The 20,619-nt window shown below is 56.6% G+C and overlaps 1 protein-coding gene across 3 annotated transcripts in view; it reads right to left on the minus strand.

Moving 5' to 3' along the window:
* SOCS1 (suppressor of cytokine signaling 1) overlaps positions 1 to 11,173 on the minus strand; it is a 52,860-nt gene extending 41,687 nt beyond the window's left edge. For 2 of the 3 annotated variants that reach the window (XM_064592559.1, XM_064592558.1), the window contains exons 1-2: positions 11,006 to 11,173; positions 9,698 to 10,433 (exon numbers count right to left, since the gene is read on the minus strand). In XM_064592559.1, the coding sequence (XP_064448629.1) occupies positions 9,733 to 10,383 (651 nt within the window). In that variant the 5' untranslated portion in view covers positions 10,384 to 10,433; positions 11,006 to 11,173 and the 3' untranslated portion in view covers positions 9,698 to 9,732. Of the gene's footprint in view, positions 1 to 7,360; positions 10,434 to 11,005 lie in introns of those variants that run through there. The other variant, XM_045871712.3, reaches the window with a different exon arrangement.
* Between the last annotated feature and the right edge of the window lie 9,446 nt (positions 11,174 to 20,619).

Below are 20,619 nucleotides of genomic sequence, written 5' to 3' on the forward strand. Positions count from 1 at the left end.
CCCAGGGTCGAGGGTCAAAGACAGAGCCACCTCTTCAGGGCCTGAACCAGCCCTGCAGCCCAGAGAGGTCCCGCGGGGCCCCAGCCAGGCAGCCGTGAAGGGGGGGGGTGGACTGCAGGGCTAAGGGTCTGACACCCTCCCGGGCCACCAACGCCTTCCCTTTCTTCGTTCGCCCTCTATTTTTTACGTGCCTTGGATTAATGACTTCTTCACCCACTCACCATCCAAGGGTGCTTTCTTTTATTCTTAGGCCCTCTCTGTTCTCTTTCCTTTTTCCTTTTTTTCCTTCTCATATTTCGTCTCCCCTCCCCCTTCCCTCCACTCCCCTTCCTTTTGTGGCTCCATGTCTGCCTGCCTCCTTCTCTCAGCCTCTGTCTCCATCCCTTTCCTCCTCTCTCTGGCCCCTCCCCCATCTTTCTAGCCTCTCCCCATCTCTCTGGCCCCTCCCCCATGTCTGGCTCCTCCCCTGTCTCTCTGCCCCTCCCATCTGTCTGGCCCCTCTCCCATCTGTCTCTCTCATTTTCTTTTATTTGTCCTGCATTCCCCACACTCCACCATTCACCTAAGACAATGCTTACCACATTTTCTAAACGAATGCCCCTCACCCGACTTTTTAAAAATCTAAATACCTACTTTAGTGTTGTCTCTGGTGATAATAGTCATCACATCTCATGTTTGATGTGATACATTTTTCCCCCTAATGCACATTGTAATAAACACATAAGAGAATTTTTGCCAGTATTGTGCCCAACATGTCCCGTGGTGGGCCAGGGGCGCCAGGGTGGCCCCCCTGTACCTGGAGCATCCTTCACCTGCATGCCCTGGTACACCCTTCTCTCTTCATTGCTCCTCAGTTCATCCTGCCATAGGTACTCACCATGGAACTGTTATTACGTTTCTAGAGAACTCTGTTTCTACTAGGCATGCTTCTAAACACTTTACAGATATTAACACATTTACTCCCCTAACAGTCCTGGAGATAGCCATGATAATAATGGGGAAACTGAGGCATAGAGAGGCTAAGTAACTTGCTTGTATCACGCAGCTAACAAAAACTCCGCCTTCAGGGCGCCTGGGTGGCTCAGTTGGTTAAGCGACTGCCTTTGGCTCAGGTCATGATCCTGGAGTCCCTGGATCGAGTCCTGCATCGGGCTCCCTGCTCGGCAGGGAGTCTGCTTCTCCCTGTGACCCTCCCCCCTCTCATGTGCTCTCTCTCATTCTCTCTCTCACAAATAAATAAATAAAATCTTTAAAAAAACAAAAAACAGGGCGCCTGGGTGGCTCAGTTGGTTGAGCGACTGCCTTCAGCTCAGGTCATGATCCTGGGGTCCTGGGATCGAGTCCCGCATCGGGCTCCCTGCTCTGCGGGGAGTCTGCTTCTCCCTCTGACCCTCCCCCCTCTCATGTGCTCTCTCTCATTCTCTCTCTCTCAAATAAATAAATAAAATCTTTAAAAAAAATAAAAATAAAAAATAAAAAAACAAAAAACAAAAAAACTCCGCCTTCCTGGCACTTACAGCATAGAACACAGAGCAAACCTCTCAGCACTCTGATGTGGGCTTTAACGGAGGCAGGAACAAAGGCAGTGATGGCTCCGCAGAATCAAGGAGGAATTCCTTGGAGGGCGGGGTGAGGACTGAGCTGGGCTTTGGAGGTTGAGTAGGAGTTTGCCAAGTGAAAAGGAAGCAAGAGAAACCTCAGAGGCTTCTCAGGTTGCTCGAAAGGCCTAAGAAATGATGAGAAATTGGGGATGACGGAAGCAGATGGGGAATGTGAAGGGCACGATGTGGGACTAGAAATGTACCTTGGGGCCAGATGGTGAGGGACCTCAGATCCCATGGGAAAGGGGTCCTATTTTAATATCTAGCAGTTGGGAGCCCCTGGGGTACTGCGGAATTGTCTTACTTGCCTCTACCACTTTTACCGCCTGTGAGGTCATAGACAAGGAGCTTAACCTCTCCTAGCCTCAGTTGCCTGGTCTGTAAAATGAGACAATACTGGTACCTGCCTAGAAAGTGCTAGATACGGGGGAGTTCAGAGGAATACCCACTGGCACTGGGAGCTCAGGGTGCGTGTGACCAGGGGTGGGAGGTGATCAAGTCTGCAACGTGAGCCATCACACCCAACTCCCTCCTAGAGCCTGTAGAGGGGCTGGCGCCCATATCACTAGCCTCAGCTTCCCCATCTCAAATCCAGGACAGGGGAAGCCTGCCTGAAGGCTCAAGTGTGTCTTCCTCCCCCTGCCCCACGCACCTGCCCACCTGGCTGGACTTGAGGGAGTTTCACTTTGACTCACCTTCCAGGAACTGCAGCCCTTCCTGTCACCAGGCTAGCCCAGAGGACAGAGATGAGACAGATGGCACCAAAGAGCCCAGGCTGGGCAGGCAGGGGTTTCACCGTGTCACCTCTGACACGGGGCCAGCCTGTCCTGCAGGCTCCTGCCTCTTATTGATCTCGAGCTCTGCACCCCGAATCATTTATAGCCCTGCCTTTCATGCCTCCGGACCCTCTGAGATCCAGATGTTTACCCCATTTCACTAAGACTCAGAGTCAGCGAAAGCATTGCTTGCCTGGGCCACACAGCTGGCAGTCGTGCCGGGCCCTGTCTCCCCGGTGTGGGACAGGGGTCCCCGAGGCTCTCTGCATGACGATCTCCCGGTGGGACGCAGGAACATTTTTATAAAACATAGAACCTCCACCCCGCACCGCCCCCGCCCGCCACCCCGCCATAAAGACAGCGAGTTCCCCTTTGCATCCTCTCGGGATCTTTCTGCCGAAGTCCAGAAGGTCTGAGATGGGTGCTAGTACACCCTATGCACCTCTCTGAACCTCTCTGACACTTGTCACTCCCCCCTCCTCCCTCTCTCCCTCCCTCCCAACCAAACACAGAGCGGACCCGTCACAGCGGAGCCAGACACCAAGATGCAGCGTTCTAGAACATAAACGCTGTTGGGACTGCACTACATTTTTTCCGGGGTTGCCTCTCGCTGGCTTGCCCTGCGTGGTAATGAAGCTCACTTAGGGAAACCAAGTGACTCGATTTGAAGGAGATAATAATTGAATAACAGAACAGATGGCACCTGGATAGGTCTGGCAAAGATCATACAAGTGGAGCTCCAGGAGCTTGGCCTGGAGCATCAAATGAGGAAATGGTTATAAACTCGGGCTGCCCGCGTTCGAATGCCCTGGCCTCCGCTACCTGCCTGCTGTGTGACCCTGGGCACTCTATTTAACCTCTCTGTGCTCAACGGCTTCATCTGCAAAATGAGGATGGTAATAATTACACCTGTTCCCTAGGGCTCTTGCAAGGGTTAAATGAGATAATGGGCATGGATGACATACAATGATGCCTAGGGGCGTGCAGTGAGCATCTGATGTGGGTGAGCAGGGAGTCCCTGGTGTTCTTCATAAATGGCAAGCTGAGAATAAAACCAGGTTTGCCTGACTTAATGCCTATGCTGATTCAAAGACGCCTGGGCCGTCTCTGTGATGCAAAACAATAAGGAATTCTTGTAATTCCTCTATCTGGGTGGTGATCCATTTTGTTTCCATTTATATTGAACCATGGATCCTCATGGCCCTGTGAAGCAGGGCAGAGGGGGTCTGAGTCTAATTTTCATTGTATGGGTGAGGTCACTGAAGTCACACAGTCCACAGAGGCAGGGCTCAAACGCAGGTCCTGGGGCCCGGCTGTCTCTGCTCCTCCAAGCTGCCTCCCAGAGCAAACCGTGGGTGGGGAGGGGCCCTCCAAGGCTGACCTACACAGGCCCTTTGCCTTCCTCTGCCTCATCATACTTCTGGCTGCGCTTCCCAGATGCAGCCAGGTGTGACAGGGAGTACATGGCTCACCACACAGGCCCCTGCAGGCCCCCAGGTGGGGCCAGCCCTGAATGTCACCCTCCCAGGCCTGCTCTTGCACAGGATCCAGCTATCTGGCTCATAGCATCCCTGTCCTTGCTCATCCTCATTTGCATCCATGGCCCCCACCAGCTGCCAGAGCTGACCCAGAGCTGCTCGCCAGGGTTTCTGATGACCAGGCGGCCCTTGCCATTCTCCGACGCTTGAATCCAGACATAGCCTTGCACAGACGGTACCAGCCTACCGCCTCTCTTGCCTCTCCAGCCTGTGTTGTGGGGAAAGGACAGGCAAGTGAGATGCTCTGAGCCCTGGCTGCTTCTGTGGCTGTGAGCATCCTCCAGGGTGGTCCTAAGCGGCAGAAACGAGACATAGACATATGAACTGTTGAGCATTGCAGTGGATAAGATCATGGGCTTGGGCATCAAGCAGTCAGAGTGCCTTGGCTATTTACACACTCATGGGGGCAATCCCTTCGCCTTTCTGAGCCTGTCTCTTTGCAAGGCAGCCTGGCCTAAGTATTAGCATCCAGGAGGTGCTTAGTAAATGGCCATTATTTTAAAACAGTGGAAGTGCAGGTGCCTGAGTGGCTCAGTCGTTAAGCGCCTGCCTTCCCAGGGTCCCGGGATCGAGCCCCACATCAGGCTCCCTGCTCGGCCGGAAGCCTGCTTCTCCCTCTCCCACTCCCCCTGCCTGTGTTCCCTCTCTCACTGTGTCTCTCTGTCAAATAAATAAATAAAATCTTAAAAAAAAAAAAAAAACATTAGTGCAAGAATCAAGAAGCAGAGAGGGCCAGTCCCAATTATTGGATACTATGGTGTATTAAGCCCTTAATCGGTACCCCTTTACTTAATTTCACCCCCCCCCCCGGGGTGGGTACAGCTATTCGTCATTTCCAAGCGAGGAAGATAGTGTTCAGAACCTAAGGGCTGGGTGAGTTGGGGCGGTCCAGGGTCGGTGTGGACTGGGATCGGGTGGAAGTGCTTTCCGGTCCCCGAGTTCTTTAGGACGTGTACCCTCTGGGCCTCAGGGGTATCGCCAGGGCCCTGGGAGCCCCAAGACGGCCAGCGCGCGGCACCCACAGGGGGGCGCTGGGACCAAGCGGGGGCGGAGAGCGCCGCCCCCAGAGCCTGCTTGGAGGCCCCTGCCTGCAGGTGAGGGCGGGGCCGTGACGTCATGGGCCCGCGCCGCAAGTGGCGGCCCTGAGCGCGGGGCCCTTCGGAGCCCTGGGGCCTTGGGCGCGGGCGACATTGCCCAGGCTGGGACACACCCCCCACGACGTACGAGGAGCGGCCTGGTGTGTGCAAAGGCCCGGTGGCAGGAGGGAGCGGTGAGTGCTGAGGCCAGACACGTGGGCTGCGTGTGTTGGGGGGGCAGCTGCAGGCCTCGTGAGTCCTTGTGGGAGGGGGGCTTCCTCCTGAGCACGGCGGGAGCATTGGAGGACAGGGGCTTGGCGCTGCCGACCGCACATGGGGTATGTGTGGGGGTGGGGGGTGGGGAGGAGGTTAGTACGGCGGAGAAGCAGTCAGTGGAGAGCGTGGAACCCAAATTTCCCATGAAGGCTGTCGGACAGCCAGGCCCCAGGGCCAAGAGCACGGTTGGGAGGGGCAGGGTGAGCGCCGCCCGCTTGCACCCTTGTCCTTGTGTGAATTGGCTTCCTTGAAGACTGCACTCTGCGGGACCTTGAGGCCCTCCAGAATCAGGCCACGTGCATGTTGAGCCCCGGGGAGTCTCTGGATGATGGTGGTGGAGGACCCAAGCCACCTCCTTCCAGGTGCTGTACGTTCTTCCCCAAAGTGGAGGCCGGCTCTGCCCAGCACAGGTGGCCGGCGGGACCCCTGCTCCAAGAAGCCCCTCACTGGGCCATGCCCAGGGGCTCTGTTAGATCCAGGCTTGGGGTTTCTGACTGATGTCTGCCCAGGGTTGGGCACTCCAGACCTGGTCCACACTCCGTCCCAGTGCTTGGCCAGGCAGGTCCTGTGGCTGGCTGTCCCTGCCTCTCCTGATTGGTGAGAGCTGAGGGGTCTGGTTAAGAATAAGCCACGCCCCCATCCCACTGCATCTCCAAGTCTGCCCAGAAGGCAAGAAGCCTAAGGCCATCTCCCCAGGCTTCCCTGCCTTAGCCAGAGGGTCTGGTCACAACACAGAATGGATCAGGTCACCCCAGGCTCCCCATCACACTGCCAGTGCCCCGTGGTCACCATGGCCTACCCGGCTCCGGCCCCTGCCCACCCATCCCTCCTCCCCTCCTGCACTTGCCTCCACTCCGTCCCCTCCAGCTCCGCCGGCCTCTGTTCTGCAGGTTCTGCAGCAGGCTCAACTGGTTCCCAACCCAAGATGCCTTTGCACTTGCGGTTCCCTGGCCCTGGAATATGGTGTCTGGGCTGGCTCCTCCTGTCATTCCAGGCATGATTTCAGTGTCACCCCAGAGGAGCCTTCCTGACCTTTCTAACAGAGTCCCACCCCACTGTCCGACCACCTTGTTGAGCTTTAATCCGAGTGCTGTCACTACTTGGAATGTTCTTGTTCCTTTAGTTTCCTCCTGTGTTATTTACTGTCCAAGGCCCTGGGTGTCTGGGTGTTAATGCCACAAGAGCAGGGACCGTTCATTCCTGGATCCTTTGGGCTCAGAGCAATGCCTGGAACATAGTAGGTGCTCGGGGAATGTGTGTTCTATGGAGCTCAGCTATCATCTACTGAGCCCTGATGTCTTGCCACCTTCCATGCACCACCCCAGCAAGAGGTTCAGCTCTCCTCCTGCCTGGGCTTGGGGGGGGCAGTAACAGTTCCGCTCATAAGCTTGGGACGATCGAGCAGGTGGAAGTGAGACCTGTGAATATGCATTTTCCCAGGATTCCTCCTCCACTCCTTAAGAAACCAGTTGCCTTTAGAGTGGGTCAGACCTGGGGTGAGTCTTGGCTGTCACTTTGGAGCTGTGTGACCCTGAGTGAGTGGCTCTACTTCTCTGAGCCTCCATTTCTTCATCTCTAAAAATGGGGATCAGAGTCCCCAGCCCAGGGGCGGCTTGGGTGCAGGTCTGCAGCCATTCCCGCACCTGTTCCCCCATCGGGCCCCAGAGCTGCTGCTTTCCTGCTCTCTGCCTGCCCCACGATGCCCAGCTCACCCACTCTCAGAGGGGAGGGTATCTCAGCCGCACCTGGGCCCCCGACCCTGCCCCTGCTGCCGTGCACCGACTCTCCTCTCACTTTTCATTCTTGTAAATTGACGTCAGTCCTGCTGAATCATGAAGCTGAGGTTTGAGAGAGCATCTGCCCCGCCAGGGAAGCCGCATAGCACACACCGCTTCTCTGCTCCCCCTCCCCCCGCCAATCCTCCCCGCCCCCCATGCTTTTCCTCTGCGGCCAGGTGTGTGTGCACAAGATCACAGTCACACGGGGTGGTGCGTGGCTCCCGGGGGCTTTTGGGTCACTTTAGGTCACTGTACATATGTTAGTATAGATTAAAAAAGACGCACAAAGAGAAGGGGCCGGCTCTGGGGAATGTGATCAGAGGGGCCTTTATTCTTCGCCGTCCCGCTCCCGGTTTTATAAGGGGAGCGGGTTTGTGCAGTGAGGATGTAATTTTTAAAACTTTTTTTTAGAAGGATGAAAAAGCCCTGTAAATATTGTAAACGAATTTGTTTCTCTTTAGATGAGGACCTGTTTCCTCATCTGTGAAATGCGGATGTTAACAGTACCCAAATCATAAGGCTGGGGGGAAAGATTGAGTGTTTTCATATAGGTACTAGGGGCTAGAACGGCCCCTGCATAATCATGCTATTTATAAATGCTGGCAGCAGCTACCTGTTAGGCCCTCGCTGGGAGGCCAGGCTGCCGAGTGGTACCCAGCCTCCGAAACGGCATTAAGTTTGAAAATCTGGTTTTGCCACTTATCGTGTGCCCTACTTTGCCTCTCGTGAGCCTCAGTCTTGCTCTCTGTAAAGTGGGAGAGAGGTTTCTAACTCACAGGCGGGCTGGGAAGATCAAACAAGGTAGCACAGGACCCCCCATACCGTTAAGCGCTCGCTGTGTCTGCGGGATGCCCAAGCAGTGCCTTCTTGGATTTCTCCCTGTTTCTCCAGGCACCCACGCTGAGGGGTGTGGGGGGTGAGACAGGGAAAGTCAGCAGAACGACGGGACTTGATCCACACAGCAGTGAACGAAGGGCAGGGAGGTGGTGAAGAGAAAAGCAGTCGCTCCTTAGAGGCATGGAGAGAAGGCATCACCACCTTCCATCCCACCCCACCTTTTAAAGGATGCAATTGCCAAAGCTCTCTGAGATCCTAAATCTCTCCCGGCCATCCTTAACCTTGAGGCCTGGAACCTATTTAATCCCCAAGACAGGCCTGGGCTGTTCCAGTTCTCTATCAATTTTATGTTGCACTTTCAAGCCTGAAAGGTATTATTAAATATTAGGACACTCCATCATCAGCACGTCCAAGGCTGCCGAGGGCCAGTCCAACTTCTAAAAATGAAGCGCAACATGTCCGTGAGGCTGTTTCACCCTAAACCTGAAAGTGACTCAATTCACCAGGTGTGGCCACCCAGCCCCAGGTTGCCGGCATGGCTTATCTGTCAGGCCACGGCCTCGGGGGTAGCCACTGAGCCCGTGTCATGGGCACTTTCTGGCCATGTTTGCCAGCCCCGAAGTGCCCTGCAGCCACCCTCCCCTCCCCCGGCTCCTGAGAGCTTGGCCTCGTCCGTGATGCACGGCCACCACCTCCTCCAGCAAACCCATTTTAGAGGTAGACACTGAGGCCATGAGAGGCAAAGGGAATTGCCCAAAGCCACTAGCAGGGCCCTCCTGCCACCACAGACCGCAAAGCATTTTTCTGGCTCCAAGTGGTGTGTTCACCAAAAAGTACACGAGAGAAGAGGGCAGGAAGGATGAAGTCCTATACCCCCATCCCATCTGAAATCGGTCTCTCTCCACGCCTGGTTTCAGAATGTGCCACTCCTCCTTCCAAAACCTAACCAAGCCCCCACCCCACCCCCACCTTCTTCCTGGAAGGTGCTGTGATCACAGAATGAAAGAAGTTTCTTCTCTGTCATCCATTTCAAACAGATTCTGGGTGGACGGCCAGAAAAGGCCCCAGTGTTTTCAGGAGTGGCCACAGGCAAATGGACCCCTGCCTTGGTTTCTCTTCTGTAAAAAAATGAGGATAGGAGCCTTGCTTTTAGGGCTATCCGTGGAACACAGAAGAGGGTTTGGCACACTTTAAGTGCTCAAACACCAGCTGCCATTTTACCCAACACAAAATACAACTGGACCGGCTGTTCCTTTCCCCCGGGAGCTGCGAGTGGAACCAGGCAGGTTCCCCAGCCTCCAGGACATGCGTCCCACTCCCTTCAAGCCACACGGGTCAGTCTTAGGACCCCTCTGCCCTGGACCCTTTCACAACCAAGGGAGTCCCTTGAGCAAAAGCACACGCTCTAGAAACCTTTTTTTTTTTCTTAAAAAAAAAAAACTTTCATAACAAAGTTTATTACCTAAACTGGTTGTAAAAAATATAAAATAGTTTTCTGCACAGCAGAAAAATAAAGCCAGAGACCCTCCCCCAACCCCTGGTTTGTGCAAAAATACTGGGTATATGTAAACATGAAGAGGTAGGAGGTATAAATTCAGGTCCTAGCCCCAGATAAAGTTAAGCTGCTACAACAACCAGGGGGACCCAGAGGGAGCACCAGGAGGGGGGGCACCCCCCCCAAGAGATGGGGAGGGGTCTGCGGCCTCGTCTCCAGCGGAGAGGGGGACGCGCCTCGCCCCCACGCCCCACTCCCTCCAACCCAGGCGGGGAGGGCACCCACGTGGTTCCAGGGAAATCATTAATACAAAACAGTACCAAGGCGGCCGAGTTAATGCTGCGTGCGCGGCCGGTCAGATCTGGAAGGGGAAGGAGCTCAAGTAATCGCGGAGGACGGGGTTGAGGGGGATGCGCGCCAGGTTCTCGCGGCCCACGGTGGCCACGATGCGCTGGCGACACAGCTCCTGCAGCGGCCGCACGCGGCGCTGGCGCAGCGGGGCCCCGAGCATGCGGCGCGGCGCCGCCACGTAGTGCTCCAGCAGCTCGAAGAGGCAGTCGAAGCTCTCGCGGCTGCCGTCCAGGTGGAAGCGGCCGGCCTGGAAGTGCACGCGGATGCTTGTGGGGCCCGAGGCCATCTTCACGCTGAGAGCGAAGAAGCAGTTCCGCTGGCGGCTGTCGCGCACCAGGAAGGTGCCCACGGGCTCGGCGCGCAGCCGCTCGTGCGCCCCGTGCACGCTCAGGGGCCCCCAGTAGAAGCCGCAGGCGTCGAGGAGCGCGCTGGCCCGGGTGATGCGCCGGTATTCGGCGTGCGAGCGGAACGTGCGGAAGTGCGTGTCGCCGGGGGCCGGGGCCGGGGCCGCCGGGCAGGGCCGCGGGCGCGCGGGGGCCGCGGGCGCCGCCGAGGACGAGGGCGAGGACGAAGACGAGGAAGGCTCTGGCCGCCGTCGGGACTCTGCTGCCGTGGAGATTGCATTGTCGGCTGCCACCTGGTTGTGTGCTACCATCCTACACGCGGGGCCAGCCGGAGGGGTGGGCCATAGCGTCCGGGGGTGCGCTGGGGGGAGACACGGGCGGTGAGCCGAGAGTCGGGGCGGGCCCGGGCAGGTGAGGGAGCCGACCCGAAAGGGCCGAGGGCGCAGGACCTAGTCGGCGCGGCCCCCGGGAGCCTCCGCGGGCTCACCTAGAAAATGGGCCTCCCCGTCCACGCATCCCCTCCGGGAGGGTGGGGGCCCGGCCGGGGCGGAGTCCGGCCGCCGGCTCGCTCGGAGTTTGGGTAAGAGGGGGGCGTGGAGAGAGGTGCAGGGAGAAACCTGCCCCGACTCCGGCCACCCGGCCCTCGGCTCGCCGCCCCGCGGCCGCCGCCTGCTGGCCAGGCCGGGGACTGGCGCCTCGTCCGAGCGATTTGGGCAAAGACAGAAAAGCTGCGCTGCGGACACCCCGCGCGCGGGGGACTGCCAGGGTGGGGCCGCCGGGGGCCAGGGGCGTGGCGGCCGCGACCCTATCACGCAGCCCCCGAGGCCCGCCCGACACTCGGCCGTCCTCTGCTGTCTCCTGTCCTGTCCTCCCCCCTTCCCTCCCGCTTCTTTGCCCGCTCCCTCCCGCTTCTTTGCCCGGTGCCCGGCTCACCTGGCGGCGGGGCGCGGGGCGCCGCGGGCGGGGCGGCTGGGGGCTCCGGGGCGGCTTTCGCGCATGCTCCGGGACCGGGAGCCGTGCAGCTGCCACGGCCGCAGCTCGCTCTGCTCCGGCGCCCGCCCCTGCACCAGTCTTTTAAACTGGCCGGGAGGTGTGGCCCGCCGGCGGTGGCGGTCCCGCCCCCCTCAGGCTCCACCCCCGCGGGCCCCGCCCTGCCGCGCCACTTTCGGTTTCTTTTTCCGCCGTGACGCGCGGCGAGAGCCGCACGAGCTCGACCTTTTCCACACACTTGGGGACCCTTCCCGGCCCACCCCTTCACTGATCCAGCTTCACACTCGCCCTAGGACCCCCCCCATCAAGGGCTCTGGTCCCGCCCCTGGACCCGCTATCACTCGGATGGCCCCTCCGCACCTGAAGCCCCCACCTGTGCCCCCACTACCACCCTAGGTCGCAGATTTCTGCAGCCAAGCCCTTAGGGTATTCTGGACTGGCCCTGACACATCCCTCTCTGCCGCCCGCCAGGTGCCTCAGCACCGGTCTCTGGTAGATCTCTGTCCTTTGCTCTCCTTGAGTCAGACCCCTCCCCGCCCGAATCTGGGCTCCTGCCTGCAGATCCGGCGTCGGACCTGGCCCCTCGGGGCTGCTCCCCCAGCCGCCTGCCCCCCACCCCCTGCAGCCCCGAACCCTCAGGCAGCTGCCCCTGCACCCCTTCTAGCCTGTCGCTGTCCCTGGTCTTGGCTTGGGCTTCCCAGGAAGCGGTGGCCTGACCACAGGCTTCGGAGGAACCCTTCGGAGGCGCGAGAAGGGCGCCTCGACCGCGGATCCGAGTTCCTCGGAAACCGGGCGGGGCCGTCAAGGTCCCGGCGGCAGTCTTGGCTCGCCCTCCCTGCCGGGGAGCAGCTGGAGAAACTGAGGCCCTGGGGGAAGCGCTGTGATCTGCAGCGACTGGCAGATGGGGAGCTCTGGACGAGCGTGCCCTTCTGTCTTATTTTGGGGAGAGGAATGGCTGGGCACCTCCAAACGCACTTTGAAGCCCAACAAAAACATAGTTCATTGATGTGATGATTCCAAAAACCTACTTTGTCTTTTCCTGGCCTGCCCTCCTTTCCCTATAGAGTCCATGTCCACCCCCCCATCCCCCCACGCCACCCCCCTCCGCTGCTGGGTCAAGTGTCCACCCCACCTGGCACTCATACTCTGGCTTGGGACCATGGGGGCTTGATGGTGCCAGCTATAATTTGTACATTCCTGCATGTGACCCACGATCCTGTCGTGGCAAGGTACGCCTTAGGTGCCTGGCTGGCACGTGTATTTTTGAAGGAAAGAAAGAACAAATAAGGGTTGGGGCTAGTGAGTGGGTAGTCTCCGGGTCACCCAGGGTTACACAGAAGACAGGCCAGGCTGGGGGCTCCACCAGCCTTCTCACACTGGCACACACTGCCCTCTATGGGCTGCTCTCAGGCTGCAGCCCAGGCCTCTGTCTGAAGTCCAGATGGGTGCCAGGTCCTCCTGCCTGCCTCCTTGGCGCTTTCCTTCCCTGGCCCCAGGCTGCCTGTGTTTCCTCTTGAACATAAGGGGGTGGCCCAGAGCCAGCCTTGCTTAGGACCCCATCAGCTCCCTGGATGTGTGTTGGCAGCATCGATGTCGTCATCCTGTGTTGAGAGTGTGTGTGCGTGTGAGTACGTGCGTGCATTGGTGTGCAGGGCGGTGGGACAGAGGATGGAGAGGCATGCGTGTGCTGGTGGTCAGGGGCTGTGGGCATTCCAGAGCATCTGCGGGTGCTGTGCCCTGTGGTGGGTGATGAATAAAATATAAAGTAGTGATGAAAAGCCAGACCGTGGACCCAGACTACCTGGATTCCAGTTCAGCCATACACCTCTCTAGCCCTATGACTCTGAGCATGTAATTAAGCCCCCTCCCTTGGTTTCTTCCTCTGTGATACAGGAAAAAACATCGTGCCTCCTTCCTGGCGGCAGGGATTAACATGAGTGATTATGGGTCAAGTGCTTAGAGCAGCCCCTGGGGAGCGTAAGCGTTCAGCAGGTTACTGCTGTTGCTGTTGTTCCTCTGGGGGCACCTGTGAGTGTGGCTGCGTGTTGGAGCCCGAAACCATGTGGCCTCATCCCTCCGGCCCATTCTAGAATCCCTAACCCCAGGAACACAGGCCGGAGAAGACATGGACCTAGTTTTGTGGGGATAAGCCAGGCCCCTGGATGCCGGCAGTGGGGAAGGGTAGCACCTCCCCCTCATTGGAGCTGGGGGCGGGGGTCCAGGCCCAGGGAAGGCCAGCAGGCTGGGCTGGCTTCTGCAAGATTTGTCTTCCTGCCAGCATGTCTCCTTGGCAGGCCTCTGGGCAGAGGGAAGTCTATAAATAGCTGCTGGTCCATATGCCCCACTAACCCCCATTGATAGCTTCCATGGCTACATGGGAGAGTCACCCCTTTTCGTGGGGACTGGGGCTGCCTTCTCACAGCTCCCCCCTTGCTGCCACACTCCCATCCATGCCTGTGTGGAGCCCCCTCCTTCATTGCATTTACCGATACCTGTGATATATTGGCCTAAGCTGACTGTGTGCTAAATGCTTTATAGTCCTTAGATCATTGGGTTGGTACAACCATCCAATCTGTCCGTTTTACAGATACAGAAACTGAGGCTCAGAAGGGGAGTCACTTGCCTGGGTGCACACAGCTCAGAAGGGAGAGAGTTGAGATTCCTCTCTAGGATATCTGACCTCTAGAGCTTTCGCCCTTGTCCGCTGTGCTGTAAACTCCCTCCCCCCAATTCCTGGTGATCTCAAATCCTGGTGTGTTTGCTAGAAAAAACTGTAGATGCCAAAGAAATCAGAGACTCATTTGTATCCGGAGCCCGCCTCGGGAAGAGTGGGGACAGCTCTGCCGGCTTCCCTCTCATTTACGAGCTCGAGGAGGCTTCCACCTCACCCTTTGTGGCTCCGAGTCCGTCTTCGAGTGTCCATGACCTTGCCTGTACAGTGGGCCTGGCCCCCTCCTCCCTGCTGACCAATTCCTGGTTGTGAAAGCCATGGTGAGTCAGGCACAAGTCGCTGAGCACACGTGGGTTCTCCTCACTACCGACAGTGACAGTTACTCTGGCTTCGGTTTCATTTTCTGAAGTCCTGAGTTCAGAATGAAACCACATCCAGACGCCAAAAGGAAAAAGGAAACATGCTGATTGATGAACATCTGCCTCTCCCTGGACAAGTACTAGGCTTGCAGGAAGCCATGGCAAGAGTGGGCTGTGTGCGGACTCCATGCCCGCTGCTTCCCAGCTGTGTGACCTTAGGCAAGCAGCTTGCCCTCTCTGGGCCCCATTTGCCCCATCTGCAAAAAGGTCCCTGGAAGTTTTGTACCTTACCGAGCAGCAGTGCATGCAAAGCCCAAAGCAGAGTGCCAGGCACAGAGCAAGGGCTTAGCACAAGTGACTTGTCACAGGACAGTTGGGACCGCCTTCTGTCCACAGCCAGACATGCAGGTGGTCCTACTCCCCACTGGACAGCTGAGAAGTGAGCGGCCCAGCCAGCAGCCGTGGGGAATCAAAATCCTGGCGCACAGGGCTCAGTTTTTCAGTTTCTCTGTCCTCCTTTGGCAAAGTTCTGCTGGGAAAAGCCACTCCTGGCCAGGACACGCAATCCTGAAATTGTACACTGTCCCCGTGCTCCCCTGTCCTGGCTGCCTCTAATGTGTGGGGCTGCTGAGCTTCCCGTGGGAGTCTGTGCCTCTGGGGAGACCCGAGCAGCGGGGCTTACAGCGTGGAGTCTGCGGTCAGCGGGCCTGAGTTTAAATATGTCCCTTAACAAGCATGCAGCCTGGGGCAAGCTTCTTAGTTTCTCTGTGCCTCAGTTTTCTCCTCTGCAAGATGGGGGTAATCCCCTATTTCCCTCCTTCAGTATTGATTCAGTAGGGATTTGTCGAGTGCCTACTGTCTGCCAGGCGCTGGGAACTCAGGGGTCTTCAAGCATAGAGGAGACAGTGAGTTCACGTGATCGTTTCAGATTGTGGTCAGTACTGTGGGGGAGATCAACACGGAGAAAGGCGAGCGACAAGAGGTTTGGGCAGGGGTGAGATCAGGCAGTCAGAAAAAGCCTTTTGGATGGTGGTAGAGTTGAGGTCTTTCTGAAAGCTGGCTGAAGAGGACTCCAGGCAGAGAGAGCAGCTTGTGCAAAGGCCCTGTGGTGGGAATGGCAGGCATGTCTGAGGACCAGAGAGAGGCGTGTAGCGCTGGTGTAGAGCAAGGGGGTGAGTGCAGGGGTGAGGTATAGGGGTTGGCGGGGGTCTAGTCCATCGGGCAGGGCCTTGCTGGGAGGTGGGGAGGGCTGGAGACAGTCCTTAAGGCCTCTGGGGAGCCCCGAGGTGGGAAACACTATAGGATTGGGAATGGAAAGAGCCCTCTGGCTGCTGACCTTCCAGACAGCTGGTTCTTGAGCCACAATGACTCATGGTAGAGGCCTTGGGACACACCTCAGTGCTGTCCCAGACCCGCCGGGGTGTCACCACTATCCCCTGAAATGGGTGCAAAGCCAGTTCTGAGGGATAGCTCGCTGCTCCAGGAACCAGGGGAACTTGGAACAGGTGTTTTGGGGAGGCCGAGTCCCGCTCAGAGGCCTCCGTCTGGGGAGGCTGCCTTGTTGTGTGGGGTAGAACCTGAGCCCAGCCCAGCCCGTCCCGTCAGCAGGAATGACTGTGTTTCCGGGGGAAGGTATGTGCCGCCGGGGACACTTGAGTCTAAGGAGAAAGTTCTCCTTTAGGGCAGAAGAAGCCAAATGGCCAGGAGTGATGACTCCAAAGTGACGATAGATAGGATGGATCCTCCTGGTCCTGGGGAGACTTGATGAGAACCTTCCAGCAGGCCCATGATCCCCATGTGACAGGTGAAGAAAGAAATGGGTCAGAGATTATGTGCAGTAGAGATTGACCAGCTTCTGGAGGGCAGCGGAGGGGCAGGAAAGAGGATTTCCAAGAGCACTGGTTGTGGAGTCCAGACAGACCTGGTTCCAGGCCCAGCTTCCCCCCACCACCCCGACCAGTGCTATGGCTTCAGGCAGGTGGACTTAATCCAGCGCCCCAACAGCAGTCCCACAAACTCCAAGCATGGCAGGCCCAGTGCCTTTTCATCAGCAAATCCCTTGGACCTCGCTCGGAGGCTATTCATTCTATGTTTATACACAATTCTAATAAGCTGATCGGGTTCCCACCCTACTGTACCCCATAGATGGAAAATTAAGTGTGAGCCATTGACAGTAAAAACCATGGCAGTTTGACAGAGAGCAGAAAAGCTATGAAACTAGACACACGACATACAGCAGGCTCCGCTGATGAGTCCTCAGCTCAGGGGCCGCTCGCCAACGGCAGGCACCATGACGAGAGCTTGGATCGGTCCCCGTTCTCTGGGTGAGGAGGCATCTCCTTTCTGGGCACATACAGAACCAGCAGGAGGCTCGGCAGTGGCCCGGGACCCAGGAAGCCCAGCATCTGTTGGCACCGAAGAGGTCCCCGGCCAAGCCGGCCGGACCCTGGGAGCAGGCTCTGGGAGGAGGTGATCCTCGGACCTGAATTGTAAAGAGCAAGTGGGTCTTGGCCAAGGGGCAAGAAGGGAGTGTGCTCTTGGCCGAGCACAGCACAGGCAAAGGCCTGGAGACACACGTTTGAGGACCCAAGCGGCGGGTGGCCGGAGAGGAGGCTGAGGTGAGCAGGAATGGTTTAGAGGCAGAGGTTGGGCTGGGGGAAGGCCATGCGTGCCCTACCCCGCAGCGATGAGTCCCTCTGGGGCGCGCCTTCTGGGCCACCTTGCCTGGACCAGCAAGCCCAGACTGCTCTGTGGGCACAGAGTTGATAAACAACATTCCCCTCACTGTCTCTTTCCGGAGTCAACAAAGCATTGCTGAGCACCTACTAGATTCCTCACGGACGCTCATTCCTTTTTTTTCTCCTTAATTTACTTTTTCATTTCCCCGTATGAAACAATGAAAGCACTTCCCCTCCCCAGATGTAACCGCAGGCACCAGCTTGGCCTCTTTGCTTCCAGATCTTTTCCCATGTACTCACATAGTTGCCTTTGCCCCCATATAAATACAGTGTTGCTCTGGGTAGACTATTTTCCTCTGTAAATGATATATCTTTCTCCATCTTGCTCTTTTCACTGCTGGTGATCTGGATAGAGCGATCAACCCCCACTGTTTTAAAAAACTGGGCGGTATTCCTCACCGACCCCTGTGTGTTCATACAGCCATCCCCTATGGATGGGCACATGGGTTGTTTTCCAATTTTTGGCTCTTGGTGCCAGCGTGTGAGAAACACTTTGTATATTTTTTGTTTTTTTTTTAAGAGAAAGAGAGTGCATGCACAAGCATGGGGGTGCCAGGAGGCAGAGGGAGAAAGAGATGGAGAATCCCAAGTGGGCTCCATACTCAGCATGGAACCTGATGCGGGGTTCAATCCTACAACCCCGAGATCATGACCTGAGCAGAAATTGAGAGTTAACCGATGGAGTCACCCAGGCGCCCCAACACTCTGCGCACTTTAAATGTTAGTAGACACGTCCTGATTGCCTGCCAATGTGGCCATGCACGATTACCCCCTCAGCAGCCACATCAACAGTACCTGCTCACCTGCATCCTCGCCAATACTTGGTGTAGTCCACCTGTTTCCATTTATGCCCGTGCAGTGGGTACATACCTGGAAACTCGCTGTTGCTTTAATGGCTGCTCATTCTTTGATCGAGTCAACAACTGTTCACCGAGCTCCTCCTATGTACCAGCACCCTGCTAAGTTCAGGGGATGGAGCGATCAAGATCAAGGGGCCCCTTGGACCTCTTCACAGAGCGTGAGATGCAAGTAAGGCTCAGAGAGGTTAAGAGACAGGCCTGGGGTCATCCAGCGAGCGGGGGGAGTCAGGGGGCTGGGAGTGGAATCTGGGTCTGTATGGCTAAGGAGTGTGAGCTCTTTTTCCTCCTGAATCATTCCTCAGATGGGCATGGCAACCCAGGATCTCCTGATCTGCTTCCGTCTCCCCCAGGACCGCTGGGTCCCCTTAGGAGAGGCTGTGTCCTGCTATTTCTCAGGCCACACTCCCTGTCCCCCACCCCCCTCCCGATATCCCACCCAAATGACATCTCTCCACCAGAAAGGCAAGGCAGGTTGCCTTCAGAATCTGCATGGCCTTTCGGTGGCTGTATTTAGCATCTGTTTATGTTTCCTGAATTTGGGTTTCCAGCAGACTTGCCCCCAAACTATTGCCTCCCCACCCGAAACCAAGCAAGTGAAAGAATGAATCTGTGGTTTGATGTTTTTCCTCTTGTCATCAAGTGACTGACTACGAGAGGGGGTTGTGTGCCTGTGAGCGCCTGCTGGAGTGTGTTTCAGTGTGGGAGGGGACGTGTGTGAGAGCCCGTGCGTGCGTGTGTGTGTGTGTGTGTGTGTCTGTTTAGGAGTCCACATGTAAACCTAGCTTTCTGTGTCTGAGTGGGCTTGAATGGCGATTTCTTTGTCTATGTGACTGGTGGTTATCTGTGTGTGTTTGTGCAACTTTTTCCTGAGCGTTGGTATCAGGGAGCTGTGGGGTTAAGGATGGGTCCATGCGACCCAGCCTGTCTGCTTCCCAGTTGACTTCCTCTATTACAGAGATCCTATCTCCACAGTAGAAGATCTCCTGCCTTCAGTGATCATATCATCAAAGGACACTGTCCAGGGAATAAGGAGGCCCTTTGATGAGTAGGGCTCAAAGTCCTTGACCTTATCTTCTAACACTTTGTCTCCACCTGCTCCCTTAAAATGTGCTTCCCAGACTCTTTTGCCCTGAGGTGTCAGTGACTATCATGGCATAATCTGGCCAGATTATGCCCTTTATGTATGTATGTATGTATGTATGTATGTATGTTGTTTATTTTATTTATTATTTTTCATAAGTAGGCTCCACACTGGGCATGGAGCCTACATGGGGCTTGAACTCATGACCCTGAGATCGAGTTGAAATCAGGAGTCAGGTTCTGTTAACCGACTGAGCCACCCAGGTGCCCCTTGGCCTTACATTTTTACTAGGAAACCGGTGGTTTTGGGCAAAGCATGAAGGTCTAACCTCAGACATGCCCTCCAGCCGACCTTATCGAGCTCTTTCACCTCTGAGTCAGCTGCTTTGTCAAGTCAGAGCAGTGTTGCCTCCTGCTTAGGTGTGTGGATGCAGTGGAAACATTTATGTCAAAGCATCTGGCGCCTCATAGGTGCTCCGAACATGGTTATTTCCCCAGCCCGCTTGGGCCCTTCCCCACATCCTCTCAGGTGCGCGGTGCCCACCTGGAACATTTCCCTGCTGTGAGGGGCGGAGAGGGGCCCAGGAAGCGCAGACTGTGCACCAGGCCTTGTGCTGGACGCTCGCGTGTGCATCATCTCAGGGAATCCCCCCTGCCCAGCGACACCTTGGGAGATGAGGAGGGGGGCACAGAGAGGGAAAATGCCTTGCTAAGGCCACACAGCAGAGCCCTCACAGGAGACTCTGTACTTCCTGCTACCACCTGGGGCACGAGCATCGGAACTTGGATCCACTCCCTGTAATTGACGTCCGGCAGGATATTAGTCTCAGGTTGATGTATATGTGATGAAAGGACCACCTTCCCCCGAGGCTCCCCCTCTGGTCCCTTTCCCTCCTCTGCAGACACCCCCATCATTTCCACACCCACCCACCTCCCCGTGTGTTCCACCCCGTTCTGTTAGCCCAAATGTCAAATGAAACAGAAGGGAGCACCAAGCATCCATGTGCCTGGCGCGGTGCTAGGTTACCCCGTTAGGCAAGACGGGAGTCTCAGGGGGATTTGAGTTCCCCCAGCTGGGAACTTGGGTCTGACCCCAAGAGGCTTCTGGGTTGGAAGGTGATTTACACGGGACCCTAACCATTCCCACCGTCTGGTATTTGATGCCGTATTAATTGCAAAGTGCCTACTAGGTGCAGAGCACCCAGGCTTCATACCACTCACAACCACCACCTCTTTGAGCCCTCCCTCCCAGCCATCCACCAGGAGCACCCATTTTACAGATGAGAAGACTGTGAAGTTCTCTCCTGATTTCAGTGCTGCAGCCCAGGCCACCATCCCCTCTTTGCAAGCCCCACCCTGCCAACGGCTCTTTGTGTGCCTTCTGTGTCCTATAATCTAGTCTCTACACTGCAGCTCACACCATCTTTAAAAGCACACAGAACCCTCTCACTTGCCCCATTTTAAGACCCTCCTGTGACTTCTCGCACCAAATATAATGGCCAAGCTCCCCATGCAAATCCCTGCATGGCCTGGCCCCCACCTGGCACTTCCCCACCTCCTGTCCCACCACCTGCAGATCCTATGCCAGAAACACCTGAAGCTCTTCTCCCTCCTTGGGGCCTTTGCACATGCTCTAGCTTTGAGCCCGGAATGTTCTTCCCTCAGGTCCACAGTTGCTCTGCATTATATGGCCTTGCTCCTTTGATACCACTTAATTGTGACTAGCAGATCTTGGGTTTCCATGCCGTGTGTGCCCTCTGAGTTCCCAGAGCCTAGCACAGCGCCAAAGTTTGTTGGAACAAGGGAGGTTCAGGTTCAGAGAGGTTGATCAGCAGCCCAGCATCACAGC

Source organism: Mirounga angustirostris, unplaced genomic scaffold (genome assembly GCF_029215605.1).
Source record: "Mirounga angustirostris isolate CCGP_5_RB_7025 unplaced genomic scaffold, mMirAng1.0.hap1 SCAF_5, whole genome shotgun sequence".
Classification (NCBI taxonomy): domain Eukaryota; kingdom Metazoa; phylum Chordata; class Mammalia; order Carnivora; family Phocidae; genus Mirounga; species Mirounga angustirostris.